The sequence below is a fragment of the Manihot esculenta genome, chromosome 8 (genome assembly GCF_001659605.2).
Source record: "Manihot esculenta cultivar AM560-2 chromosome 8, M.esculenta_v8, whole genome shotgun sequence".
Lineage (NCBI taxonomy): Eukaryota > Viridiplantae > Streptophyta > Magnoliopsida > Malpighiales > Euphorbiaceae > Manihot > Manihot esculenta.
The window spans coordinates 12,030,344-12,054,212 of NC_035168.2; the positions used below are offsets into that span (position 1 = coordinate 12,030,344).

At 35.9% G+C, this 23,869-nt stretch overlaps 1 protein-coding gene across 1 annotated transcript; it reads left to right on the forward strand.

Annotated features, from left to right (window-relative positions):
* The first annotated feature begins 846 nt into the window (after window positions 1–846).
* On the forward strand, window positions 847–2,999 carry LOC110607531 (cytochrome b561 and DOMON domain-containing protein At5g47530). Its single transcript, XM_021746657.2, has 3 exons — window positions 847–1,539; window positions 2,129–2,383; window positions 2,491–2,999. The coding sequence occupies exons 1-3, from the start codon at window positions 928–930 to the stop codon at window positions 2,827–2,829; spliced, it is 1,206 nt and encodes a 401-aa protein (XP_021602349.1). The 5' UTR covers window positions 847–927; the 3' UTR covers window positions 2,830–2,999.
* Window positions 3,000–23,869: the final 20,870 nt, after the last annotated feature.

Sequence of the window (23,869 nt, forward strand, 5' to 3'; positions counted from 1 at the left end):
AAAGTGAGGTGGTTGGTGCCTATGCAGCACTCCGATGCTCAAGTCAATAAATTGGAGAATAGGGCGAATTTCTAGAATTATTTAGAACTTGAGAGTAGTTGTGTAATAAAATTATATACCTTTATTTCTGTAATCGTTGGCTTTTATACTGTAAGAAAACAGAGTTAAATATAATATTTTCTGAGGATCCGACAATGATACAGCCGGCTTGTTGATAAGGGATTTTGCCAACTAATTAGTTGGGGACTCTGTAATTACAAGCGTAAAGGGGTCTGATAAATTGTAGCCACTAACGGTAACAATTTATTGTGAAGACCCGACCTCTTCAGGTAGGATGAGTCTTGACAAAGAGTCGAACTAAGGCCGACCTAAATTGTTCGAGTTTTCTTTTCCCTCAATAGAATCCAACATCATCTGATAAGATATTTATCATGTGGTCCTGTCTTCGAACACTAGCATATGATCTTCTTTGGACGACTATTGTGTAATATATATATTATATTAGAATAGTTAAATATAATTCTTCAGCATTTAAATATAAAATAATTTTATAGTGTGAATTAAAATAATAATTTTGCATATTCTTCTATATGAACACCTATCTTAGCTAAAATTATATTTTATTTTCAATTTTCATGTGATAAACTAATAAAATTATATTAAAATTTAATTAGAAAGCCTAGTTGCAGCCAGAAGCAGTGTTAGCGCTGAAAATCAATCTATATTTACTTATAATAGAATAAATTGTAAATAAAATCATTTGGTTTTAGGTGGAGCCTTCTCAACAGACAATCCAACAACCAAACCTACCATTTGTTTCTTCTATATAAGAACTCTATTTCTCTCTTCCCAAACCTCATACTGAAAATTCCATTTGCCTATCTGTTTCTTTGATTTATTTTTGGCTTTCTTGGGTCTTCTGCAACCATGTATAGAATGCTAAATCTCGTATTATCTCTCTCATTTTTCATGTCTATGATTCTCTCTTCATCTGCTCAAAAATGTTCTAGCTATGCCTTCTCTAGCAACCAAGTCTTTAGTGCATGCAATGATCTTCCTTATTTAAACTCATTTCTGCACTGGAATTATAACTCATCATCAAGCAAGCTTAAGATTGCATATAGGCACACAGGAGTCAGTTCCTCCAGATGGATAGCTTGGGCTATAAACCCTACTTCAACTGGGATGGTGGGTTCACAAGCACTTGTTGCATTCCAACAATCTGATGGAACAATGAGAGCTTATACTTCTCCTATCAGCAGCTATCAGACTTCACTGCAAGAAGGGAAGCTTAGCTTTGAAGTCTCAGATTTATCTGCTTCATATTCTAACAATGAGATGATCATATTTGCTACCTTGGGAATTTCAAACATTGGCTCTACTACAGTGAACCAGGTTTGGCAAGAAGGTCCAGTTTCTAGTGACTCTCCTCAGGTGCATTCCACTACTGGGGCTAATGTGAAATCCATGGGAACTGTTAACCTTCTTTCTGGGACAGTTGGGGCTAGTGGAGGAAATGACAAAACCAGGAAGAGGAATGTAAGTATACCTGAATTGCTTTATTTTCCAAGATCTGGGCTTTCTTTGGCTTTATTTCTCAGTAATTTACAATACAGTCATGAGTTTGCACAATCCACGCCACTTTAATAGAAATGACTTAATTTTTGATATTTTGTTCTGTTACCAAAAATCCTTTAGTAAAAATTTACTGTTAGATTGTTATCCGAATTGTAATTTTGTAACAATTTATGCCCAATAATTTATTATTTATAGCAATCCCTTCCATTAGAATTTAATAGAATAACTATTTTTTTAACAAAATAAGAACTTAATTAGGAACTAAGTTACTTCTTATTAAAAAGCAGGGATTAAATTGATGTTTTACTAAAATTATAGGGACTATATTGTAATTACCTTTAATTTAGTTCTGGTTCTAGTTGTTTTTTTTTTTAATGATTCTGTGCGTGTGTTTTTTTATTATTGACAAGAAACTATATATTATTAAGGACATGAATCCTTTTTGCTCCTTCAGATATATACCGTGACCATGAATTAAGGAAATAATTTGATTTGTAATTATTCAGACAGAATAAAATCCTGATAAAGAAGTGAATGTAAAAAATTTCAGATTCATGGAGTGTTAAATGCAGTGAGTTGGGGGATACTGATGCCCAGTGGAGCTCTAATAGCAAGGTACTTGAAGGTATTCAAATCTGCAGACCCAGCATGGTTTTATCTACATGTTAGTTGTCAATCCATGGCCTATATTGTTGGAGTTGCTGGATGGGGTACTGGTCTCAAACTGGGCACCAACTCTTCCGGTGTACAATATGATTCCCATAGAACAATTGGAATCATCCTTTTCTGTCTTGGAACCCTTCAGGTATGAGAAATTTACTATTGAATCTTTGAATTTTATCACTAATAACCATTTAATTTTTAGTATATTTTTGTACTAAAAGTGTATGCTTTACTTTGCTTTGAATTTAGGTGTTCGCTTTGCTTCTAAGGCCAAAAACAGATCACAAGTATAGAGTCTACTGGAACATCTATCACCATACAGTTGGATACAGTGTTATTATACTTAGCATCATCAATATATTCAAAGGATTTGATATCCTAAACCCTGACAAGAAGTGGAAGAACGCTTACATTGCTGTGATTGCTGCTTTGGCCTTCAATGCTGTGTGGTTGGAAGCCTACACATGGTTTCTAGTGCTGATCAAGAGGAGAAGATCAGAGAGTGGAAGCAAGATGATGATGCCTCAGGGCATCAATGGATCAAATGGGGTTAATGGACTTGGTGATAGGCAACACCAAGGCGTATAGATAATCTCAATGGCAAATACATTTATGAATAACGTTTTGAAAGCTCTATGAACGGAGGGGAGGTTAGGATTAGGAGTGATTCTTTTTTGCAGGGTAGTAGATTGTGTTTGGATGGCATTTGCTTCTTGATTTGTACATATCGTGTTGCTTTATAATTTATTATTAGTATTATAAATAAAAAAATAAATTACGTTAAAAATTCCAATATTTTTGTGTTTTATAATTTAATTTAATTTTATTTAGTCTTAATAACTTAGGTCTAACTCAATTCCAATATGGGTGTTGATCCCCTATTTTATTCACTAAAGAAATCATAAGACAATTAGAATACAAAATATGAACATTGGCAAAACACAATTTACTGAGACCATCATTTAATTACATGTCGACTACATAATTAATGCATAGTTCTACTATAAGTACATAGAAGAAAACTAAAACATACTCCTATACTCTGGAGTCCTTTGCTATAAACTCATGTACATGCACACTTGAAATTAGAGGAGAGAGATGGGCTATTAGAATAGTTCAGTGAGTAGAATATAAAACATTTCTAATTAAATTTAAGTCATATGTCTCATGTATGCAATATAACACAAATAATTTACAACATGGTAGGTTTATCACTAGTAGCCCCTTAATCATCCTACGTGTCCAATTCTGATTAGAGTTTCTCAAGACTTTCTCTTAATATATGACATAATAATCTACAATACTAGAGCATAAAAGGTATCTTGACTTGGACTTTCACTTAATATAGTACCAACGGCGTAGAATGGAATTTGACCTGGACTTCTATATCCATTATAACATACACATAAACCTAGGGGCTAGTGGGTTATCCAATACTTACCATTCACCAATAGTTAAATGTGCAATAACATATTCATGATTCTAATGAAAAAACTTAATATAATCAGGTATTCATGATGTATGGGCATTTTGTTTTCACTTTTTTAGATTTAAATTAAAAAAAAAAAGAGATAAATTTAGTTTTACTCACATCTTGAAAGCATATTGTACTATGGCCGACTAGCAGTTATCTCACCTGCAATGCTCCTTGGTTTTTCAAATCCCATCCTATACAAATGGATTCAAATAAGGAACCAAACATGAACTGTTATAATTCTAGAACTAATCCAAGAAATCCCTAAATACTTATAAGACAACACAAAAAGAGTACTGAAAACAACTAAACAAGGGATTTTCAGTGACGCCTTCAGTAGCCTAAAATCATAGTACAAAGGCAAAAGTCAATGTTGAGAAGCACCTGAAAAAGGTGACAGTACTAAAGTGCACGATCGACAGCTAAACCTAGATTTCTTTTTGGTATTAAACCCAATTATGTATTATGTAAGAAAGACCCAAAACACATTTTACCTATTTCAAACACACCTCAAAGCAGTAAAAAACGTATAAAACACTTAAAGCAACCTTAAACACAATACAACTAACATGCATTAGGTGTAGCTTCAAAATATCATTCATAAACATAAAAGCATTTTTTAAAATCAAGTTCAAACTCAAAGGAGAAAATTGTGAAATCACATTGCAATCACTTCTATGCCTTTAACAGGTCCATGAAATGTCTTCTAACCATTTATATCATGTATGCAATCCAAATTAAAATTAAAATAGTAAAGAACATGTATGTAACTCCTAAAATCTAAAGGACACTTAAACCCTAAATAACATGTGAAATCAACATGCAATAGGTCATTCAATCCCATCATGCTTTAAAGAACTAAAAGATTAAATTTGCTAGCTTATCTCTTATAGAATTTAACTCCAATAAAAAATTTAAAGAGGAAGAGAGAGAGAGCTTGAAGAAGAATCAAGAACTTGAATACAAGTGTAAATCTTTGAAACCAAGAATAAAGATTTTTAGAATGTGTTATATTTAAGTTGAAAATAGCTAAAAGAATGAAAGGAGAGCAGGAACTCACATTTGCTCAAAATAGAGATAAAATGTCACTTCGTGTCGAGCTATATGCTTTTCATATGTGGGTTGAAAAAGCCATATTTGGTGGCCAAATATGCTCCATCTGGTGGTCAAATGTGACCCATTCAGTGGTTGAAATTAAAATATTTAAAATTTATTTTTTATAAATATTTAAAATACATTTGTGAAAATTTTATTTTACCATTTCCTAAGATATTCAGTCTCGAGATTTTGTTGAAAATTCAGGATTCTGATACTAAAATTTAGATGGGTATTACATTCTCTCCTCTTAAGAATATTCGTCTTTAAATGTTCATCTAAGCATGTTCAACACATAGCATACAAACATAACTCAAAGCACATCAAAGGAAATACATTAAGCACATAGGAAAGTAACACAAAGGACTATCTAAACACTTACCTTAGAGAGATGTGTGTACTACTTAAACATAGATTCCCTAGTTTTTAGGTACACTTCTCCACATTGTAGTGATTCTATAAAACTTTCATAAAGCACATTAAAGGAAACATCAAGCACATAAGGAAAGGAACACATATGACTATTTAAACACTTACCTCAAAAGAGATGTGGGGACTATCTAAGCATAAATTCTCTAGGTTTTTAAGAATATTCCTCCATGTTATAATAATTCCATAAAACCTTCACTGTCGAAATGGCCTTATTTCTTAACTTTCTAATTTGAATGCCCATACTTAGCATTGGCTACTCAATATAGCTAAAATATCCCAAGATCTCGATATTAGGCTCATTAAGAACCTAGCTCAAATCAGACACAAACTTTCTTGGCATAAAAACATGGAACACTAGATGGATTTTCTTTATGAAAGCAGGTAGATATAGCTATAAGATATATTTCTAATCCTTTGCAAGATTTCAAAGGATCCTATATATATACTAGAGCTAGTTTAAGTTTCCTTCCACAAGGAAACATCCTTTCATTAGATAGACCATAAGCAATATTGTATCTTCCTGTTGGGAAACTACTTGCTTCCTTTGGATATCTCCATAACTCTTTTATTTGTTAGTTTTTATATTGAACTTTCCTCTGATGATGAGTACTGCCTTGTTGGTAATTTCTACTATTTATGAGCCTATTAAGACCTTTTCTTTGACTTCTTTCAAACAAACTAGCAGTATATACTTTATTCCGTATAAAACTTCATAAGATATCATCCCAATGCTAGCATGATAACTATTATTACAAGCAAACTCCACCAATAGTAGATGTTGCTTTCAAGAGTCATCAAAGTCTAGTATATATATTCTCAACATATCCTCATGGTTTGGATTATCCTTTTTTTACTATCCATCAGTATGGGGATGGTAGGTACTGCTGAAATCTAACCTAGTGACCATATCATCTATAGATTATGTCAAAACTTAAACATTACTAAATTATCTTATCTGATGCTATAAATATTAGAGCTCTATGTAACCTAATGATCTCTTCTACATAGATATGTACTAGTTTGTCCACATAGTAACCACTCGTGATTGGGATAAAGTGAGCAGACTTGGTCAATCTGTCTATTATCACTCATATAGAATCATGTCTGTTGGATGTTACTAGTAACCTAACTATGAAATAAATACCCACATTTTCCTATTTTCACTCCAAATTTGGTAGTGGGGTTAAGCGTTTTAACTGTCTTTGGGTATTCCAACTTTGGTCTTTGACATACCTCACATGCAAATACAAATGAAACCACCTCTCTCTTCAAAGAAGGCCATCAATGTGCTTTCTTTAAATCTTGATACATTTTGGTAGCTCTAAAATGAATATTATACCTTGCATTTTGAGCTTATCTCAAGATGTCTCTTTTCAACTTAATATCATTTGATACACATGATCTGTTACCATAATTCCTTCTATTGTTAAATCTAAACTCACCATTCTTTCTTGTTGTAACGACCCAAAAATCGGACCGCTACCGGCGCTAGGATCCAAATCGACTTAAGGTCGCCGGGACCCGCAGCAAGCCTAACATACATCCTGTACAACTGGTATAATCCCATACATGATCAAACATAAAAACTTTAAAACATAAAACTGTAAACTTTTTCTTTCTTTCATACACCAAGCTTAACCTGTGCATGCACGAACTCATAAACATAAACCCTAACACTAGAGTTCTCATCATTTCCTCTAGTGGGGCAACATACATTAAGCTTAGTTTTCATGTCTCAATACAAAACATACATAAAGACCATGTACAAGGGGATTAACCACACACTAGGGCAAAGCACAACTCTAACTATTACATTACATTATAGCATTTTACACTTTGTTACATATCTTTATATTATATCATGTCCACTACTAATCTATTACATAAACATCACCTCCTGATCTCCTGACTATCTCTGTCCCTGCAAACCTGGGGTTAGGGGAGAGGGGTGAGCTATAAAGCCCAGTGAGTAGAACAATAATAAAAATCATTTAAACACATGCCATCATGAAATGCATAACATCACAAACAATACACATCAAGGATGAACTTGTCACCTATAACCCTCTACATGTCTCTATTATAACATGTCCAACTATGCCAGGGGCGATACGGCCTCACCTGGTCTTCTCTTACATATCTCATATCATAACATGTCCAACTATGCCAGGGGCGATACGGCCTCACCTGGTCTTCTCTTACATATCTCATATTGCCAGGGGCGATACGGCCACACCTGGTCTTTCCATCACATATCATATCATCATCATATCCTATCATAGTGAGGGCTAGAGGATCATCCAATATTCATCCACATCGTCATCATAGTAATATGAAATGCATCATTTTCGTGAAGTCTAATGCAATCAACCTATTACATAACATGGTATTCATGATGCATGAACATGCTTAAAACATTTGATTTATTTTAAAACATAAGGTTCAGTCCTACTCACCTCTGGCTAGCTCTGGATAACCTCTGAACTAACTCTGAAGCAGCTAACACTGCTGACCACCTCGGTTCCTCAGGTACGATCCTACACAGGTGGACTCAAATGAGGGACCAAACACATTCTAAACTACTCATAAATAACTCCCCAAAAACCCCCTAAAACATCCTCAAAATATGCATAGAAAACACCTAAGAAAGGGCTGGACAGGGCACTTTCAGCGGCACTTTCGGCGGCCGAGGGTCCCTTCCAGAGACGAAAGTCATGCAGGTTCGGGGGCACTTTCGGCGGCTGAACCCTCTCTCCAGAGACGAAAGTCAGGCACTTTCGGCGGTCGAACATCACTTTCGGCGGCCGAAAGTCTGCTCCAGCTCTGAAACACAACTTTCGGGGGCAAGGTTAGGCGGCCAAACCATGCATCCATAGGCAGGTTCGGCGGCCAAAACTCCCTTCGGCTGCCGAACCTGAGTTCTTCCAGAACTCAGCCCTTGTGCATACCAGCCTCCCAACCCCCCAAAACCAACCAAAAACTCACATACTCTCTCCCAAACATGCATACACACTCCCACAAGCATAAAGGAGCACAAACCAACTTAAACTCCTCAACATAACATCACATAAACAAACATTGAGCACAAACCCACATAAACCTAAACATGCATATCTACCCATGCTCAAGTATTAAAACTCAAAACTTCATTAAAACATAAAGGAAAGTATAGATCTACACTTATCTCTTGAAGATCGAGGGTTGGTGTGATCTCTAACTTGGAGATGGGAGGAAACAAACTCCTTGGGCCTTCAAGCTCCAAAACTTGATCTTTGAACTTAAAACTCTTCAAAACAACCATGTAACTTATAAAAACGTGAAGGATTTGAAGAAAAAGCATGGAATCGACTAAAGGAGAACATGAACGCACCTGAGCTCGAGAATGGGGAGAAAACTCGCCCATTTTCAGTCCGAGGGCCATTTATAGGTGGCCAGCTAAACCTCCTTCGGCGGCCAAAACTGCTGGCAAAACTTCACCACTTTCGGCGGCCGAACTTGGGGTTCGACGGCCGAAAGGATGTCACCTTCGGAAGCTTAACGTGCCTCCTAAACTCATGCATGTTCGGCGGCCGAACTTCACTTTCGGCGGCCGAACTTCACTTTCGGCGGCCGAACTTGGCAATGCCTCCTTAGCCTAATATTTTCAAAACTCAATTTCCTTTCTATTAAAACCATAAAATCATATGCAAACATTTTAGAAAATACATTTTAACCCCCTAGAAGACTCTGGCACCACTAGAAATCCAGATTCCAACGGAGATTCCACCGGAAAGTCGGGATTCCGATGCCAGGATCTAGTTGGGTATTACATTCTTCCCCGTTTTAAGAACATTCGTCCCCGAATGTTCAAACAAACATGCATTCTTAAAACATAGCATCAAGCATACATAATCAAACAAGCAAACAAGCAAGCAAAGTCTAAAACCTCTCTCTAAAGAGAGACACAGGTACTGGCTGGAGTATGAACTCCCAGATCTCCTAGGCACACTTTTTCCATTAACTGGTGATTCCTAAGGGCTGTCACCATCAGGATTCCGTGTTCCTTAACTTCTTGACTTGTGTGTCTATGATCCGCACTAGCTGCTCAACATAGGCGAGATTCCCTGCGATCTCCACCTCTGGTTCTTAAAAAACTCATTCGGATCTGACACGAATTCTCATAATCTGGGAACATGGAAAACCAAATGGATCTCCTCCATTGAAGTAGGTAAACCTAACTCGTAGGATACATTCCCAATCCTTTGCAGGATCTCAAAGGGTCCGGTGTATCTGAGAGTTAATTTACCCTTCTGCCCATACGAATCACCCTCTTTTTAGGAGACACCTCCAGCAAACTTCAACATGCTACCGCTGCGCACTCTGACAAAACTCTTCTCTCTTCTGAAACTCTACATGCCTCTTGCGGACAACTTCATAACTCTTCTGCTGACTCACAGCAGATTTGATTCTTTTTCTGACTACGCAGTTTTTACCAATTTCCTCTGCCTCAGGTTCTTCTCCCTTGACTCCAGATCCATTGCAAGCTCTTTCGATCCGTAAGGATCTGACATCATACCTTATACAGGTACTGCCTTCACTTCTTGAGTGCAAAGATTACTATTGCCATCTCTAGATTATGTGTAGGATGATTCAACTCATGCTTCTTCAACTACCTGGAAGCATAAGCAATCACCCTGCCACTTTACATTAACACACAATCTAGTCCCACACGGGACGCATCACAGGACACTGTGAAATCTTCATTATTGGCAGGCAGAGCCACCACTGGTACTGTCATCAACAATTTCTTTAGCTTTTCAAAACTCTCTTCACACCGATCAATCCACACAACCTCTGGTTCTTTCTTGATCAATCTGGTCATAGGAGCGGCAATTTGGAGAAGTCCCAGACGAACCTCTCATCCTCTCGTAGTAACTTGCCAAACCCAGAAAACTTTTAATCTTTATCACAGTGGTGGGTCTAGGCCAATTAGCTACAGTTTCTACCTTCTTGGGGTCTATTTCAATTCTACTTTCTGATACAACTCACCCCAAGACTGAAATGCTCCTCAACCAGAACTCACACTTGGAGAACTTGACATACAAGCCACGTCCCCTCAAGGTCTACAAAACTGTCCTTAGATAACGGGCATACTCCTCTGTATTTCTGAAATTCACCGAGGCATCGTCAATGAAGACAACTACGAAGGAATTCAGATTCTAGCTAAACACTTTGTCTATGAGTCCCATGAATGTTGTAGGGGTATTTATTAGTCCGAACGACATTACTAGAGACTCATAGTGCCCATATCTGATCCTTAACGCCGTCCTTGGCACACCTTCTTCCTTAATCTTAACTGATGGTACCTGAATTTCCAGATCTATCTTAGAAAGACAACCAGCTCCTGCTAGCTGGTTTACAATAGATCATCGATCCAAGGTAGCAGATACTTACTATCGGTAGTGACTTTGTTCGACTGTCTGTAGTCGATACGAAGTCTTGGGGATCCATCCTTCATCCTCATAACAACACTGAGACACTCCAAGGTGAAGTGCTCAGTCAGATGAAAACCCCTAACTACCCGCTCTTGAAACTTGCTCTTCCTACTTTTTTAACTCTGCAGGTGTCATCCTGTAGGGAGTGGTAAGGACAGGTCTAGTCCCCATCATCACTTTAGTTTCAAACTCTATCTCCCTAGCAGATGGTACACCTGGCAGCTCGTCTAGGAAAACATCTAAGAACTCACTACTGGTACCGAGGCAGGTTCCCTGACCTGACTACTAAACTCTCTTGTACGAGCTAGAAACCCCTGACAACCTCTCCTGGGCAACCTACGAGCCTGCGGGGCTGATATCAAACCTCTAGGTATCCTTACTCTGTCCCCTCAAAGGACTACCTCTGATCCATCCTGACCTCTGAACCTGACTACCTTGTCTCTGAAGACTCAGGTAGCACCACTAGTAGAAGAACCAATCCAACCCTAGAATGACGTCAAACAGTCAAATCTAGAACCGCTAGGTCGGCTGGAAGGCATCTACTCACAACATACTCTGAACTATACCGGCAGACTGACTCTGCCACTGATTGATCTCACTTGGGTCCACTGACCCAAAGGGGATACTCTAACCCAAAAGCTATCAACCCAACCTATTTACGGCTCTCGAAGCAACAAGGAAAGAGAAACACATCAGGGTTCACAAAAGCATACACACCAAACATAAGAGAGTGGGATTACCTGTCACTGCCATGTCCGATGTGTTAGCTTCCTACTGCGCCATGGAGAAGATCCTAGCTGGAACTGATGGACCTTCACCAAGGGAACTTGCTGAAGAAGGGGCCGTCCCCCTTCCTCTGCCTCGACCACTGCCCTGAAACATGGCTGGAGCTACTAGTTGAGTCCTACTATCTGAATCTGTCTGCTGGAACTGTGCCAACAAGGTCGCAGTGGGACACTCACGTGCCATGTGTCCCTCCTGTCCGCACCTGAAACATGCTGTTGTCCCAATCCTACAGACTCCCTTGTGCGGCCTTCCGCACCTCGTACATCTGAAGCCATCCAAACCAGAGCTCGAACCATCACCTAATCCCAGACCAGACTTTATCCGATTCCAGAACTTGTTCTTCTTTGATCTTCTGAGACCTCTGTCTCCCTTCTTATTTTTTGTAACATCCTCGCCCAGAGAGGAGAGATTAACATCACTTGTCCCCGGGATTCTGAGACCCGAAGACTGTGCCACAGACTGCTTAATGTCCCTTGGATGATGGCACTAGCCTCCATTTTTCGTGCCATATCCACTATAGCATGGAAACTCTCCTTCTCTGCTGACTGAATCAACGAGGAATACCTGGAGTGGAGCTTCATAACATATCTCCTAGACTTCTTCAGGTCTGTGTCTAAACCTTGTCCTGCAAACGGTAACAGCTCCAGGAACCTGTCTGTAAACTCATCTACACCCATTTCTTCCGTCTGCCTTAGCTGCTCAAACTCAATCATTTTCAATTCTCTGGAACTATCTGGAAAAGCCCATCTTGCAAACTCATTGGCAAACTGCTCCCAGGATAAGCTTTCCAGCCTTGGGTCCACATAATTCTTGAACCATTCCCTTGCCTTCTTGCATTTCAATGTGAACCCTGCCATCTGAATGGCTCTACTATCACTTGCTCCCAACTCATCAGTTATCATCTTCACCGTTCTGAGGTACTTAAAAGGGTCATCGCCTGTTTCAAACTTAGGGGCATCCAACTTCAAGTAGTCCGTCATCTTTACTTTACCCCCAACGGATGAGCTAGGTCTGGGTATCTGGACATCAGGGACCATTGGTTCAGCTGGTGGAGGAGGAGGTGCAGCATTCCCTGGGTTAGGGTTTGCTGGACCTGGGTCGAAAGATGAGGGTGGAAACATGGGGTACTGTGGGTAAAAGGGAGGGTAGGGCATGAAGGTGGGGTATGGGTTGTAATGAAAGAAATCCGATGTACCTCCCATCGGATACCCTAGCCCTTGTGGGTAGGGTGGATACTGTGGTGGAACAAAACCCGAGGCCTGAGTGCCTCCTTGGGACTCTCCCATATCCTCTACTGACATACTCATGCCCAAACTGCCATCTCTTCTCTGTACATCCTCCTTAGATTCCCTCACATCATTTGACATACCACCCTGAACTGATCTCCTCCTGCTCGTATCAAAAGACCTTCTGGGGTCCCTTGATGTACCTTCTCTGCTTGATCTACAAGACATTGCCCTTGGCAATGCAGGGGGATGGGCATCCATACCCTCATTCTCTGGCGGAGCTCCAGTCAATCTTGCCGATCGACGAGTTCCTCTCATCCTGACTTCTGAAAGCATAACATATCACATAAACATTAGCATCATACGGTTCATGTGGAAACACATGAACCTACCTCACATACATAGCATAACATTAATGCACATGCATATTATCATGGCATTTCACATCATCATACAAGATAAGACTCCACATCCTATCCTAGTGGACATGATCTATCCTATTGTGCTTGCACTTTTATAACCTCTATGAGCCCGACACACTATAAGTCCGACCATGTGAACCTAGGGCTCTGATACCAATCTGTAACGACCCGAAAATCGGACCGCTACCGGCGCTAGGATCCAGATCGACTTAAGGTCGCCGGGACCCGCAGCAAGCCTAACATACATCTTGTACAACTGGTATAATCCCATACATGATCAAACATAAAAACTTTAAAACATAAAACTGTAAACTTTTTCTTTCTTTCATACACCAAGCTTAACTTGTGCATGCACGAACTCATAAACATAAACCCTAACACTAGAGTTCTCATCATTTCCTCTAGTGGGGCAACATACATTAAGCTTGGTTTTCATGTCTCAATACAAAACATACATAAAGACCATGTACAAGGGGATTAACCACACACTAGGGCAAAGCACAACTCTAACTATTACATTACATTATAGCATTTTACACTTTGTTACATATCTTTATATTATATCATGTCCACTACTAATCTATTACATAAACATGACCTGCTGATCTCCTGACTATCTCTGTCCCTGCAAACCTAGGGTTAGGGGAGAGGGGTGAGCTACAAAGCCCAGTGAGTAGAACAATAATAAAAATCATTTAAACACATGCCATCATGAAATGCATAACATCACAAACAATACACATCAAGGATGAACTTGTCACCTATAGCCCTCTACATGTCTCTATTATAACATGTCCAACTAAGCCAGGGGCGATACGGCCTCACCTGGTCTTCTCTTACATATCTCATATCATAACATGTCCAACTATGCCAGGGGCGATACGGCCTCACCTGGTTTTCTCTTACATATCTCATATTGCCAGGGGAGATACGGCCACACCTGGTCTTTCCATCACATATCATATCATCATCATATCCTATCATAGTGAGGGCTAGAGGATCATCCAATATTCATCCACATCGTCATCATAGTAATATGAAATGCATCATTTTCGTGAAGTCTAATGCAATCAACCCATTACATAACATGGTATTCATGATGCATGAACATGCTTAAAACATTTCATTTATTTTAAAACATAAGGTTCAGTCCTACTCACCTCTGGCTAGCTATGGATAACCTCTAAACTAACTCTGAAGCAGCTAACACTGCTGACCACCTCGGTTCCTCAGGTCCGATCCTACACAGGTGGACTCAAATGAGGGACCAAACACATTCTAAACTACTCATAAATAACTCCCCAAAAACTCCCTAAAACATCCTCAAAATATGCATAGAAAACACCCAAGAAAGGGCTGGACAGGGCACTTTCGGCGGCCGAAGGTCCCTTCCAGAGACGAAAGTCATGCAGGTTCGGGGGCACTTTCGGCGGCCGAACCCTCTCTCCAGAGACGAAAGTCAGGCACTTTCGGTGGCCGAATATCACTTTCGGCGGCCGAAAGTCTGCTCCAGCTCCGAAACACAACTTTCGGGGGCAAGGTTAGGCGGCCAAACCATGCATCCATAGGCAGGTTCGGCGGCCGAAACTCCCTTCGGCTGCCGAACCTGAGTTCTTCCAGAACTCAGCCCTTGTGCATACCAGCCTCCCAACCCCCCAAAACCAACCAAAAACTCACATACTCTCTCCCAAACATGCATACACACTCCCACAAGCATAAAGGAGTACAAACCAACTTAAACTCCTCAACATAACATCACATAAACAAACATTGAGCACAAACCCACATAAACCTAAACATGCATATCTACCCATGCTCAAGCATTAAAACTCCTTAAAACTTCATTAAAACATAAAGGAAAGCATAGATCTACACTTACCTCTTGAAGATCGAGGGTTGGTGTGATCTCTAACTTGGAGATGGGAGGAAACAAACTCCTTAGGCCTCCAAGCTCCAAAACTTGATCTTTGAACTTAAAACTCTTCAAAACAACCATGTAACTTATAAAAACGTGAAGGATTTGAAGAAAAAGCATGGAATCGACTAAAGGAGGACATGAACGCACCTGAGCTCGAGAATGGGGAGAAAACTCGCCCATTTTCAGTCTGAGGGCCATTTATAGGTGGCCAGCTAAACCTCCTTCGACGGCCAAAACTGCTGTCAAAACTTCACCACTTTCGGCGGCCGAACTTGGGGTTCGGCGGCCGAAAGGATGCCATCTTCGGAAGCCTAACGTGCCTCCTAAACTCATGCATGTTCTGCGGCCGAACTTCACTTTCGGCGGCCGAACCTGGCAATGCCTCCTTAGCTTAATCTTTTCAAAACTCAATTTCCTTTCTATTAAAACCATAAAATCATATGAAAACATTTTAGAAAACACATTTTAACCCCCTAGAAGACTCTGGCACCACCGAAAATCCAGATTCCAACGGAGATTCCGCCGGAAAGTCGGGATTCCGATGCCGGGATCTAGTCGGGTATTACACTTGTGGAACTTCTCTTACTATTTTCACCAACTCTAGGATTTGATGCTATTTTGTGCCACTTGCTATAGAAAAACAAGTGTGTGTCATTTTCATTTGTGACACCAAGCCATTTGTACCAAAAAACTCTAACTACAACTCCATTGACTAATTTGTAGAACTCTTTTATTATTAGTCTTTCTTTCCACTGTAATTTAAGACAAACTGCCAAGTGACTTCTTGCTAAAGACATCTACTTATACCCAATACCAAAGGGTCAATTTTTGGAGGCCTAAAGTCCACCTAGCAAAGATTAAATTTGCATTATAAGAGGTGGGATCCTAAATTTACTTTAAAATAATTAATCTCCATTTTTCTCCATATTGGGTAGTGGGTTAATTTTCTTTTACATAAATGTTGTCTGATAATTTTTAGTTGATGCTTGAATTGATTAAATAAAAATTATAGTATTGAATATGAAATTATAGTAATTAAAAAAAATTTTAAAATTTCATGATTTTAACCAAATCTATTTTTGCTTCCATTGTAAGTGTTGGGCAAGGTCATAGGAAGCTTTTAAGCTCGAGTAGAACTAGCACCTCCTTGATCCATACCATAGGGCTAAAGGCTTAATGGTCCATTAGTTTGCGTGAAGGTGCTGTGCAATGCATAGATTTTTCAAAAATACAAAAATAGAATCATACGGGGTTATATCCTCTATTGCCAAACTGTGGGTACATGAATTCTCCATAATTGATTAGGATCTCATCTTCCCATAATACTATCATGAGTCCCAGATATTTTAGCACTTAATGAAAAGCGAAGGAAAGAAGTTGCCACCTAGATGAAAGTACGGAATAAACAGAAGGACATAGTTGCACGACCTACCCTTAGCAGGGGTCCACTATCCTTCTTAATCCATAACCTATGATCTAGGTTCGGGATAGTGAGTAGGAAAAATGGAAGGTGTTGGGTACCCTTCTTGCCTGAACTTTACCTGAGAACTTGAACCAGCCCCCTACATCAATTCTTATGTTTTGTCTTTAAGTATTTATTGAAAAATCTGTTTTAGATATATGCAGTCTACTTGTTACACATGCGTCAATCATGCAAAAGCACCTATTTCATGCATATCCACTAGGCTAAGCAGGCAACTTTCTATCGTAAATTAATGTGAAGGAGTTACTAAGTTGACCTGATTAATTATATTCCTATGCTCATTTCATGTCATTGACTAATTTACATCAAAGAAGGGAATATAATCATGCATAATTTCTAAGTTCATATTCAGTACACATAGCAGAAAAGGTCTCACTAGGTTTCTAGCATACATCTTTAAAGTCCAATTTCATGGTCATTTTACCTTAAGGTTATTATTACTTAGTCATCTTCATGTCAAAGTGTAAATTACCCCTTAAGTATATGTAATTATGTCTCTATCATACCAAAATTGCTTTTAAATTACTAAGTGAGCTGTCTAACTTCCTAATTTAATTACATGCATAATAGGTGAGGTGCATAAAGTCATCCATGGAAAGGGAAAGAGAAATAAATTAATCAAATTTAAATCCTTAGCTAAAGAAAGAGTGAGGAGAATAAAATTAATTTCAATGGCCATAAGAAAGGAGAGAAGAGAAATAATTAATTTACAAATCCATAATTAAAAGGTTAAAAATTTGCTAACTAAACCTATCCTATTACAAGGCCTTTAGGCCGATCACCCTTTGCAAAGGGCCTTCATGTCTAAATAGGTTTTCATCATATGCTCCATAGGTCCAACAAAGAAGAAACTTGCTCATCAAAAGGGGAAGTGCTATTTGGTCAAAGTAGGAAAAATAGGAGAGGGAGATTCTCTTTCTTTATTCAAACTTTCTTACTATAATCTAACTTACCATAACTAAAAAAAATAAATGTGAAATAAATAAACTAAAAAAGGCAAGAAAATAAATTCAAAAGAAAGAATCGAACAAGGTAAGAAAATAATTCAAAAAATGAAAGAAAATAATTCAAATATGAAAAGAAATGTATTAATTATGCAAAGAAATATATTAATTATAGGAAGAAATATTTTTAGTTAAGGTAAGAAATAAATTTTTAAAAAAAGTAAGAAATAGTTTTAATTTTTTAATTTAGGTAAAAAATTTATTCTAGCATGAAAAATGATATTCACGAGCATAGTAAGCAATAAAATTAGATAAGGAAATTATGCCAATATGGAAAGAGAATAAATTAAATATAGTATGGAAAGAAAAGAAAAATAAAATATGGCAAGAGATAAATTAAAATATGAAAAAAATAAATTAAATAAAGTGAGAAATAATAAGAATTAAGGAACTTACAACAATTAAATAATTTATTCAGATCTGCATAAGAAAAACAAATTTAAGAGAAGAAAAAAGGAGCAACTCAAAATTTTCAATTATAAAAGAGAGGTTCTGCCAATCCTAACTATCAAAGGGAAACTCTAGCAGTCTTCTACCATATGTTCTAATACTCAAGTACAAGTTAATAAAATGAATTAAAAGATAAAAATATAAAAAAATATAAATAACTAACCAAGTTCATAAAAAACACAAAGATTAGGCCTACCAAAAATTTCTACTTCATTGTTGATAATTGTGGCACCAAAAATCAAAATTCAATAAAAAAATAGCAAGCATATTCATAAAATTATATAATTTTATGAGAATTTCCTACGCATATAGAATGCATAGGACGAAAACAAAAATTAGATTTATATTTTCTAAGTTATTCTAATCGCAAAAGGGTTGTCACAGTATAGATTATAATTTGCAAACTAATATTATTTTTAATATAATACTATATTAAATTTATAAACATGAAAATTTTAAAACATAAAATTAAAATACACTTCTTAAACTTAATTTTAGGCTCAAGAATTATCTCATTTGGTGATAAGAAGATCAATTTATTAATCCTTTAAGTTTTGGATACTGCATTGTAACTTACTAAAATTCTAGATTTACTTCTGTAATTTTAAAAATTCATAACTAATTCAATATAAAGCAGAAAGATATAAATAATATATAAAAATTGAAGGAAATTTCGTGAAAAAATTTAAAAAGAAAAATATATAGAGATTTATAATTTTTTTCCAATCGGCATGGAGAGCCTCAACAGAGTTGATCACTCATATGGTGTCATGTGCAAAATTTGTATTGCCCTTAAATTTCACATTAAAATTAACGTGTGAGGTGTCTAACACTCAAATTAATTCAAAAACATGCAAAGAAACTATTTTTATACTATGGAATTATTTATTTCAATAGATTACCTTGAGATTAAATAAGAAAGAAAGGAAGAAGAGGATAAATCTAAGGGGTTGGCTTGAAGACTTAAAAGGGAGACTTTTTTTTTATTTTCCTTGAATAAAAATCCATACAATTTAGAGAGCCAGGGGTAAGAGGTAATTACCATAAGGAAAAGTGGAGAGAAAAACTATGGTTAATTAGAGTTTTTAAGAAGAAAAAAATATTTAAATAGTAAGAGAAACAAAAAAAGAAAGAAAATAAATTATTATTTATTATCTGTCGGTCAACCTTTTTATTTATTTACTTTTTTTTTCTTTCTTCGTTCTCTTCTCTCTCTTTTTAATTTAATTCTTTTTTTTTTCAATTCAATTACTTAAATAAATTATTCTTACATGATTTTATTATTTTTATTTTTTAATAGTTTTTCATGACATAAAATGTCTCTCAACGGTTCTAAAAATTAATTTTAACTATATTCGGACCATAATGTGATTCTCATTATTGATTCCTTACTAGTTTAGATATGCATGTACCTCAGTACGAAAAAGGAGGTCTACAAGAAGTCGAGTCAAAACTCAAAGTTTACACAAATTTCTTATTTAACTTCAGCAATCGAGCGAGTGATAGAAGATGGCAAGTTCAAACTTTTTTGCTTAGGGTTTGACAAATCCTAGATGACCTCCAGCCTTCACTAAAGTAGTGGGTAAACTATGGACTCCTGATTTTTGTATTGTATGGACATGGATATTTGTAGTAAATATTTGATAATGAGAATCCTACCTAGTTCAAATCTTAGATCAGTGTGTGTATAAACTATCATTGAAGTGTGAAAGAAAAAACTTTCTTTCAGGAGTTAATTGCCCCCACTATGTTTGCTGTAGAGTTGTGCAACACTCCTTCAGGATATAATAAAGCTAAGAAAATTACAGACAACAATTTTGTGATTTTCCAAAAGAAATTCAGATTTAAGGGAGAATAAGAAAGTATACATAGAGATTGGAGTAACTGTTTGTGACTATTGGAGGCAACTTTCCAGACAGACATGTCTGTATATCTATTGAAGACACCTTTTCAGACAAATACAAACATGTTTGGATAAAAAAATATTTTTTAAAGAAGAATCCCTATCTGAATTAACCACATGCCAGATCTTTGATTTATAATATAATTTATTAATTTTGGATTTCCTTCAAAATTTCCCTCCAAAACACTTCATGTTTAAATTAAAGTTTCCCACAATATAAACATTTGAAAAGTATTGTAATCTTTCTATATGGGATTCTTTATTTTCATTCTCACAACTAATTTAAAACAAACTATTTTTATAATGATTCAAACACATGGAAAGTAAGTTAAAGGAGCTCTAAGGTGATATTTTATACCATAAAAAAAAAACTACTAATTATTAAAAAAGGATAATTATCCTCACGTCCCTATAATATAATCTAACTAATTAAAATGTCACTATATTTCTCAAATTATATTAAAATATCCCTATAATTTATTTTCATTAATTATAGAAATAGCCAATTTAGCCGTTAGTCAATATTCTTAAATTTTTTAATTTTAGATTTACTCTCCATTTTAAAAATATAACTATTCTCAACTCTACTTCCTCAAGCACCTCTCCCTCTCTTTTTCTTTGTCTCTTCCTCAATGGGTCGAAAAAACTCATTCTTCGATAAAATTAAGAATTGTCTAGAATATCAATACAATTGTATGACATATTTGTCTCTTCCTCAATAGGTCGAAGAAACTCATTATTCGATAAAATTAAGAATTGTCTAGAATATCAATACAATTGTATGACATAGAGCTGGATGAATGTGAGGAGAGCACTAATATAATATGAACTTTAAGGTGAAAATGCGAAGGAAACAACAATAGAGCTAAAAGGATTTTAGACTTTTACCCCTTGTTTGGCATAAATGATTTTACAAGAAAAGAATTCAAATGAACTGGCAAAATCATTCATGATTTCATCTCCATATATGATGAAAATTTTTCAAGTGAAAAAATTTTTAAATTCTTTTATTCCAAATAAGAATTTTACAAGAAAAGAATTCAATTGAATTGAATTCTTACAAAATTTCTGATTCCAAATAGAGGGTAAGTGATTGGTATGAGATTTCATTTTTTTGTTAAATATAATGTATGCATGTAATGTAGCATCAAGAACTAATGAGATTGTCTAGTCTAAACTTTCTTCTATTAACGGTCGATTTACTCTATAAATTAAGAGGAACTCTTAAACCTTGAAGAGAGCAATTAGAATGCGGACTGCAGGTTGAACATTAATAAAAGAGGCCGAGAAAACATTCACAATCATCTCCCACCCTGATAACTAGATAGTACTTTCAAACTCGGATTTTTGAAGAAGTTATTTTTATTGGACAATAAAATCAAGCTTTTTGCCAAAAGAAACCATATTACTAGAAAAAAGAAAATTACTTCTTTAAACACTTGCTCAATCAAGCAAAAAATTCATTCTATGGATTGCTCATAAGTTGAATTGTCTATCCGAAAAAAAAAAAGAAAATTCAAGAAATTAAAAAATAATATTAATTTCAATACTTTTCTTAAGATTTCAAATAATCTTTAGCGTAATTTAGACTTTTTAAAAAAATTTATCTGCCAAAAGAGATATAAATTAAAGGGATATTCTTTTATATTAATGGAAATAAACTATTGAAGTATTTTAATTTAATTTATAAATATAGAAATATTTTAATTATAGGTCATTTATTAGGGATATGAGAGTAATTATCTCTAACTAAAAATAAAAGAAAATGAAGATAAAAATAAAAGTAATGATAAAATGAGGTGAGATTCGTGAAATGAAGAGAATTTGACTTAAACCTACCATTCAGCCAAAGGCATGCTCTACGAGTCTCTTTTATTTTTCTGAACCTTTTCTATGAGGCCTAAGGTCTATTTAGACCTTAGGATTAATGGATTTTGGCTTAAAAAAATAAAAGGTGGTCAAATGGGCTGTAGATTCTAGCCCATTCAGCTAACCAAGGTAAAATGGGATCCCAAACACAATTTTTACAATTTATACAGAATCTTAAAGGAAATAATTAAAATAGAATTGAATCAAGGTTAACCCATACATCAACCTATGGCGAGGCATTCAACCACTACTTTCCCTAGCTCTGAAAAAGTTTCTCTCTACTTCCCAAAAAGAAAAAGTGAACACTTTAAGGCAGCTACCCCCCTCCCCTCCTTTGCTTCCTCTTTTCTTCTTGTTGTCTTTCTTTTATTTGATTTAAGGTAATCTCTCTCAAGAATAATTAAATATTACATATTAACACCCTAAAGTGTGTTCTTTAATTTATTTTTAAGTGTTGATTACCTTATCCATCTTGTTTGATGTGATATTTAAGGGCAACACAATTTTATGCATATTAGCATAGTGGCACCCCTTTCTGTAAATGCCTCCCAAAATCTTTTTATCGCATTCTTCATTTCATTCCCTATAATTTTTATATATTATTTGCATGAATCTAAATTTAAATTTTCTATATTGAGTTATGATTTTTTAAAATTTGAGAGACAATCAATGTCATTCTGGACAATTCTAACAGATGGTTTCATTTTGAGGGTCACTAACTTGATTATTGTATCACTAAATCAGGTGATTTTTGAGTTTTAAATTAAAGTTTGAAAAGCTCTCTGTAACTTTTCTCTTTAGATTTTTTTTTAATATTCAGACCTCTAAATACATGTTATACGGTATACAAAATTGATGTTTAGAATTTGCCGACTTTTGAAATAACCAAATTGCAATAGCGATATACAGGTGTAATATTTTTTTTTATTGATTTTTTTTTTAAATTTTTAGTTATTTGTTTCTAGTGCAATAAAAATATTTTGGAAGGTATTGCTTCTGTCAATCAGGATAAATTACCTAGAAAGGAAAGGGCACTGCCAAGCTTATATCCATAGAATTATTTTGCTTTTAAATATCATATCAAACTTAATGGAGGACGTGCGCAGATCACAAAAATAAATAAAAGAACACACTTTAGAATGTTAATATGCTATGTTTTATTATTTTTGAAAGAAACTAGCTTGAATCAATAAAAAAAGAAAAAAAAGAAAAAGAAATAGAGCAATGAGCGGGACGGCAGCATAAAGAGAGGAGATGGCTGTCCTAATGTGTTTTCTTTTTCTTTTTGGGAGATTGAGAGAAAAATTTTAGAGCCAATGAGAGAGGTGGTCGGCTGCCTAATCGAGTGGAGAATGGCTCTTAATTGTTCTTTAGGGTTTGGGAGAAAAAGAGACTTATATAGGATAGGAAGAAATCTAACTCTCATTAGAAAAGAAATTTCCTTTCTCCCTTAGGTTTATGGTCGGTCAAGGGGTTGATTTACGGGCTGATTTAAATTAAGTTCTATTTTTAATTATTTTCAATAGAATTTTTTTTTTAAATCATGCATGACAGAGCATAATTTAGCCCACTTTATCATGATATTATTGATGTTTATTTACACCTTTTTTACCTAATTTTGTGGTTTTAATCATGTTTTGCAGATATTAGGTGTAAAGAGACAATCTGAAGAAAATGCTCTTAAAACTGCCAAAAAGTGCCAAATATGGAAAGTTCCAGAAAAGGAAAGTTTTCATATATGGAAAGTTCCAAATAAGGAAAGTCTTCATATATGGAAAGTGCCAAATAAGGAAAGAGTCAGAAAGCACAGTCAGCAAACTGTCCGAAATTCGAACTGCAGAATCTTTCCTGCCTTATTTAGAACATGTGCCAAAAAAGGAAAGTTTTCAAATAAGGCAGGTTTTCAGAAAAAGAAAGTCTTCAAATGAGGAAAGTGCAGAGACAAAAGCAAATAAGGAAAGCTCAGTCAGGAAATTATTTGAATTTCGAATCGCAGATCTTTCTTTCCTTATTCAAAGATGTGCACGTACTGCAGCAGTCAAATCTTCCAATTTAGGCAGCAAGGTCTCATCAAGGCACACTTGCCTCTTCT

Bases quoted from the DNA above. Each gene is read 5' to 3' on its own strand.
- LOC110607531 (XM_021746657.2), top strand. From the start codon at position 928: ATGTATAGAATGCTAAATCTCGTATTATCTCTCTCATTTTTCATGTCT. The intron at 1,540-2,128 runs GTAAGTATACCT...AAAAAATTTCAG, and splicing joins ACAAAACCAGGAAGAGGAAT to ATTCATGGAGTGTTAAATGC. The intron at 2,384-2,490 runs GTATGAGAAATT...CTTTGAATTTAG, and splicing joins TCTGTCTTGGAACCCTTCAG to GTGTTCGCTTTGCTTCTAAG.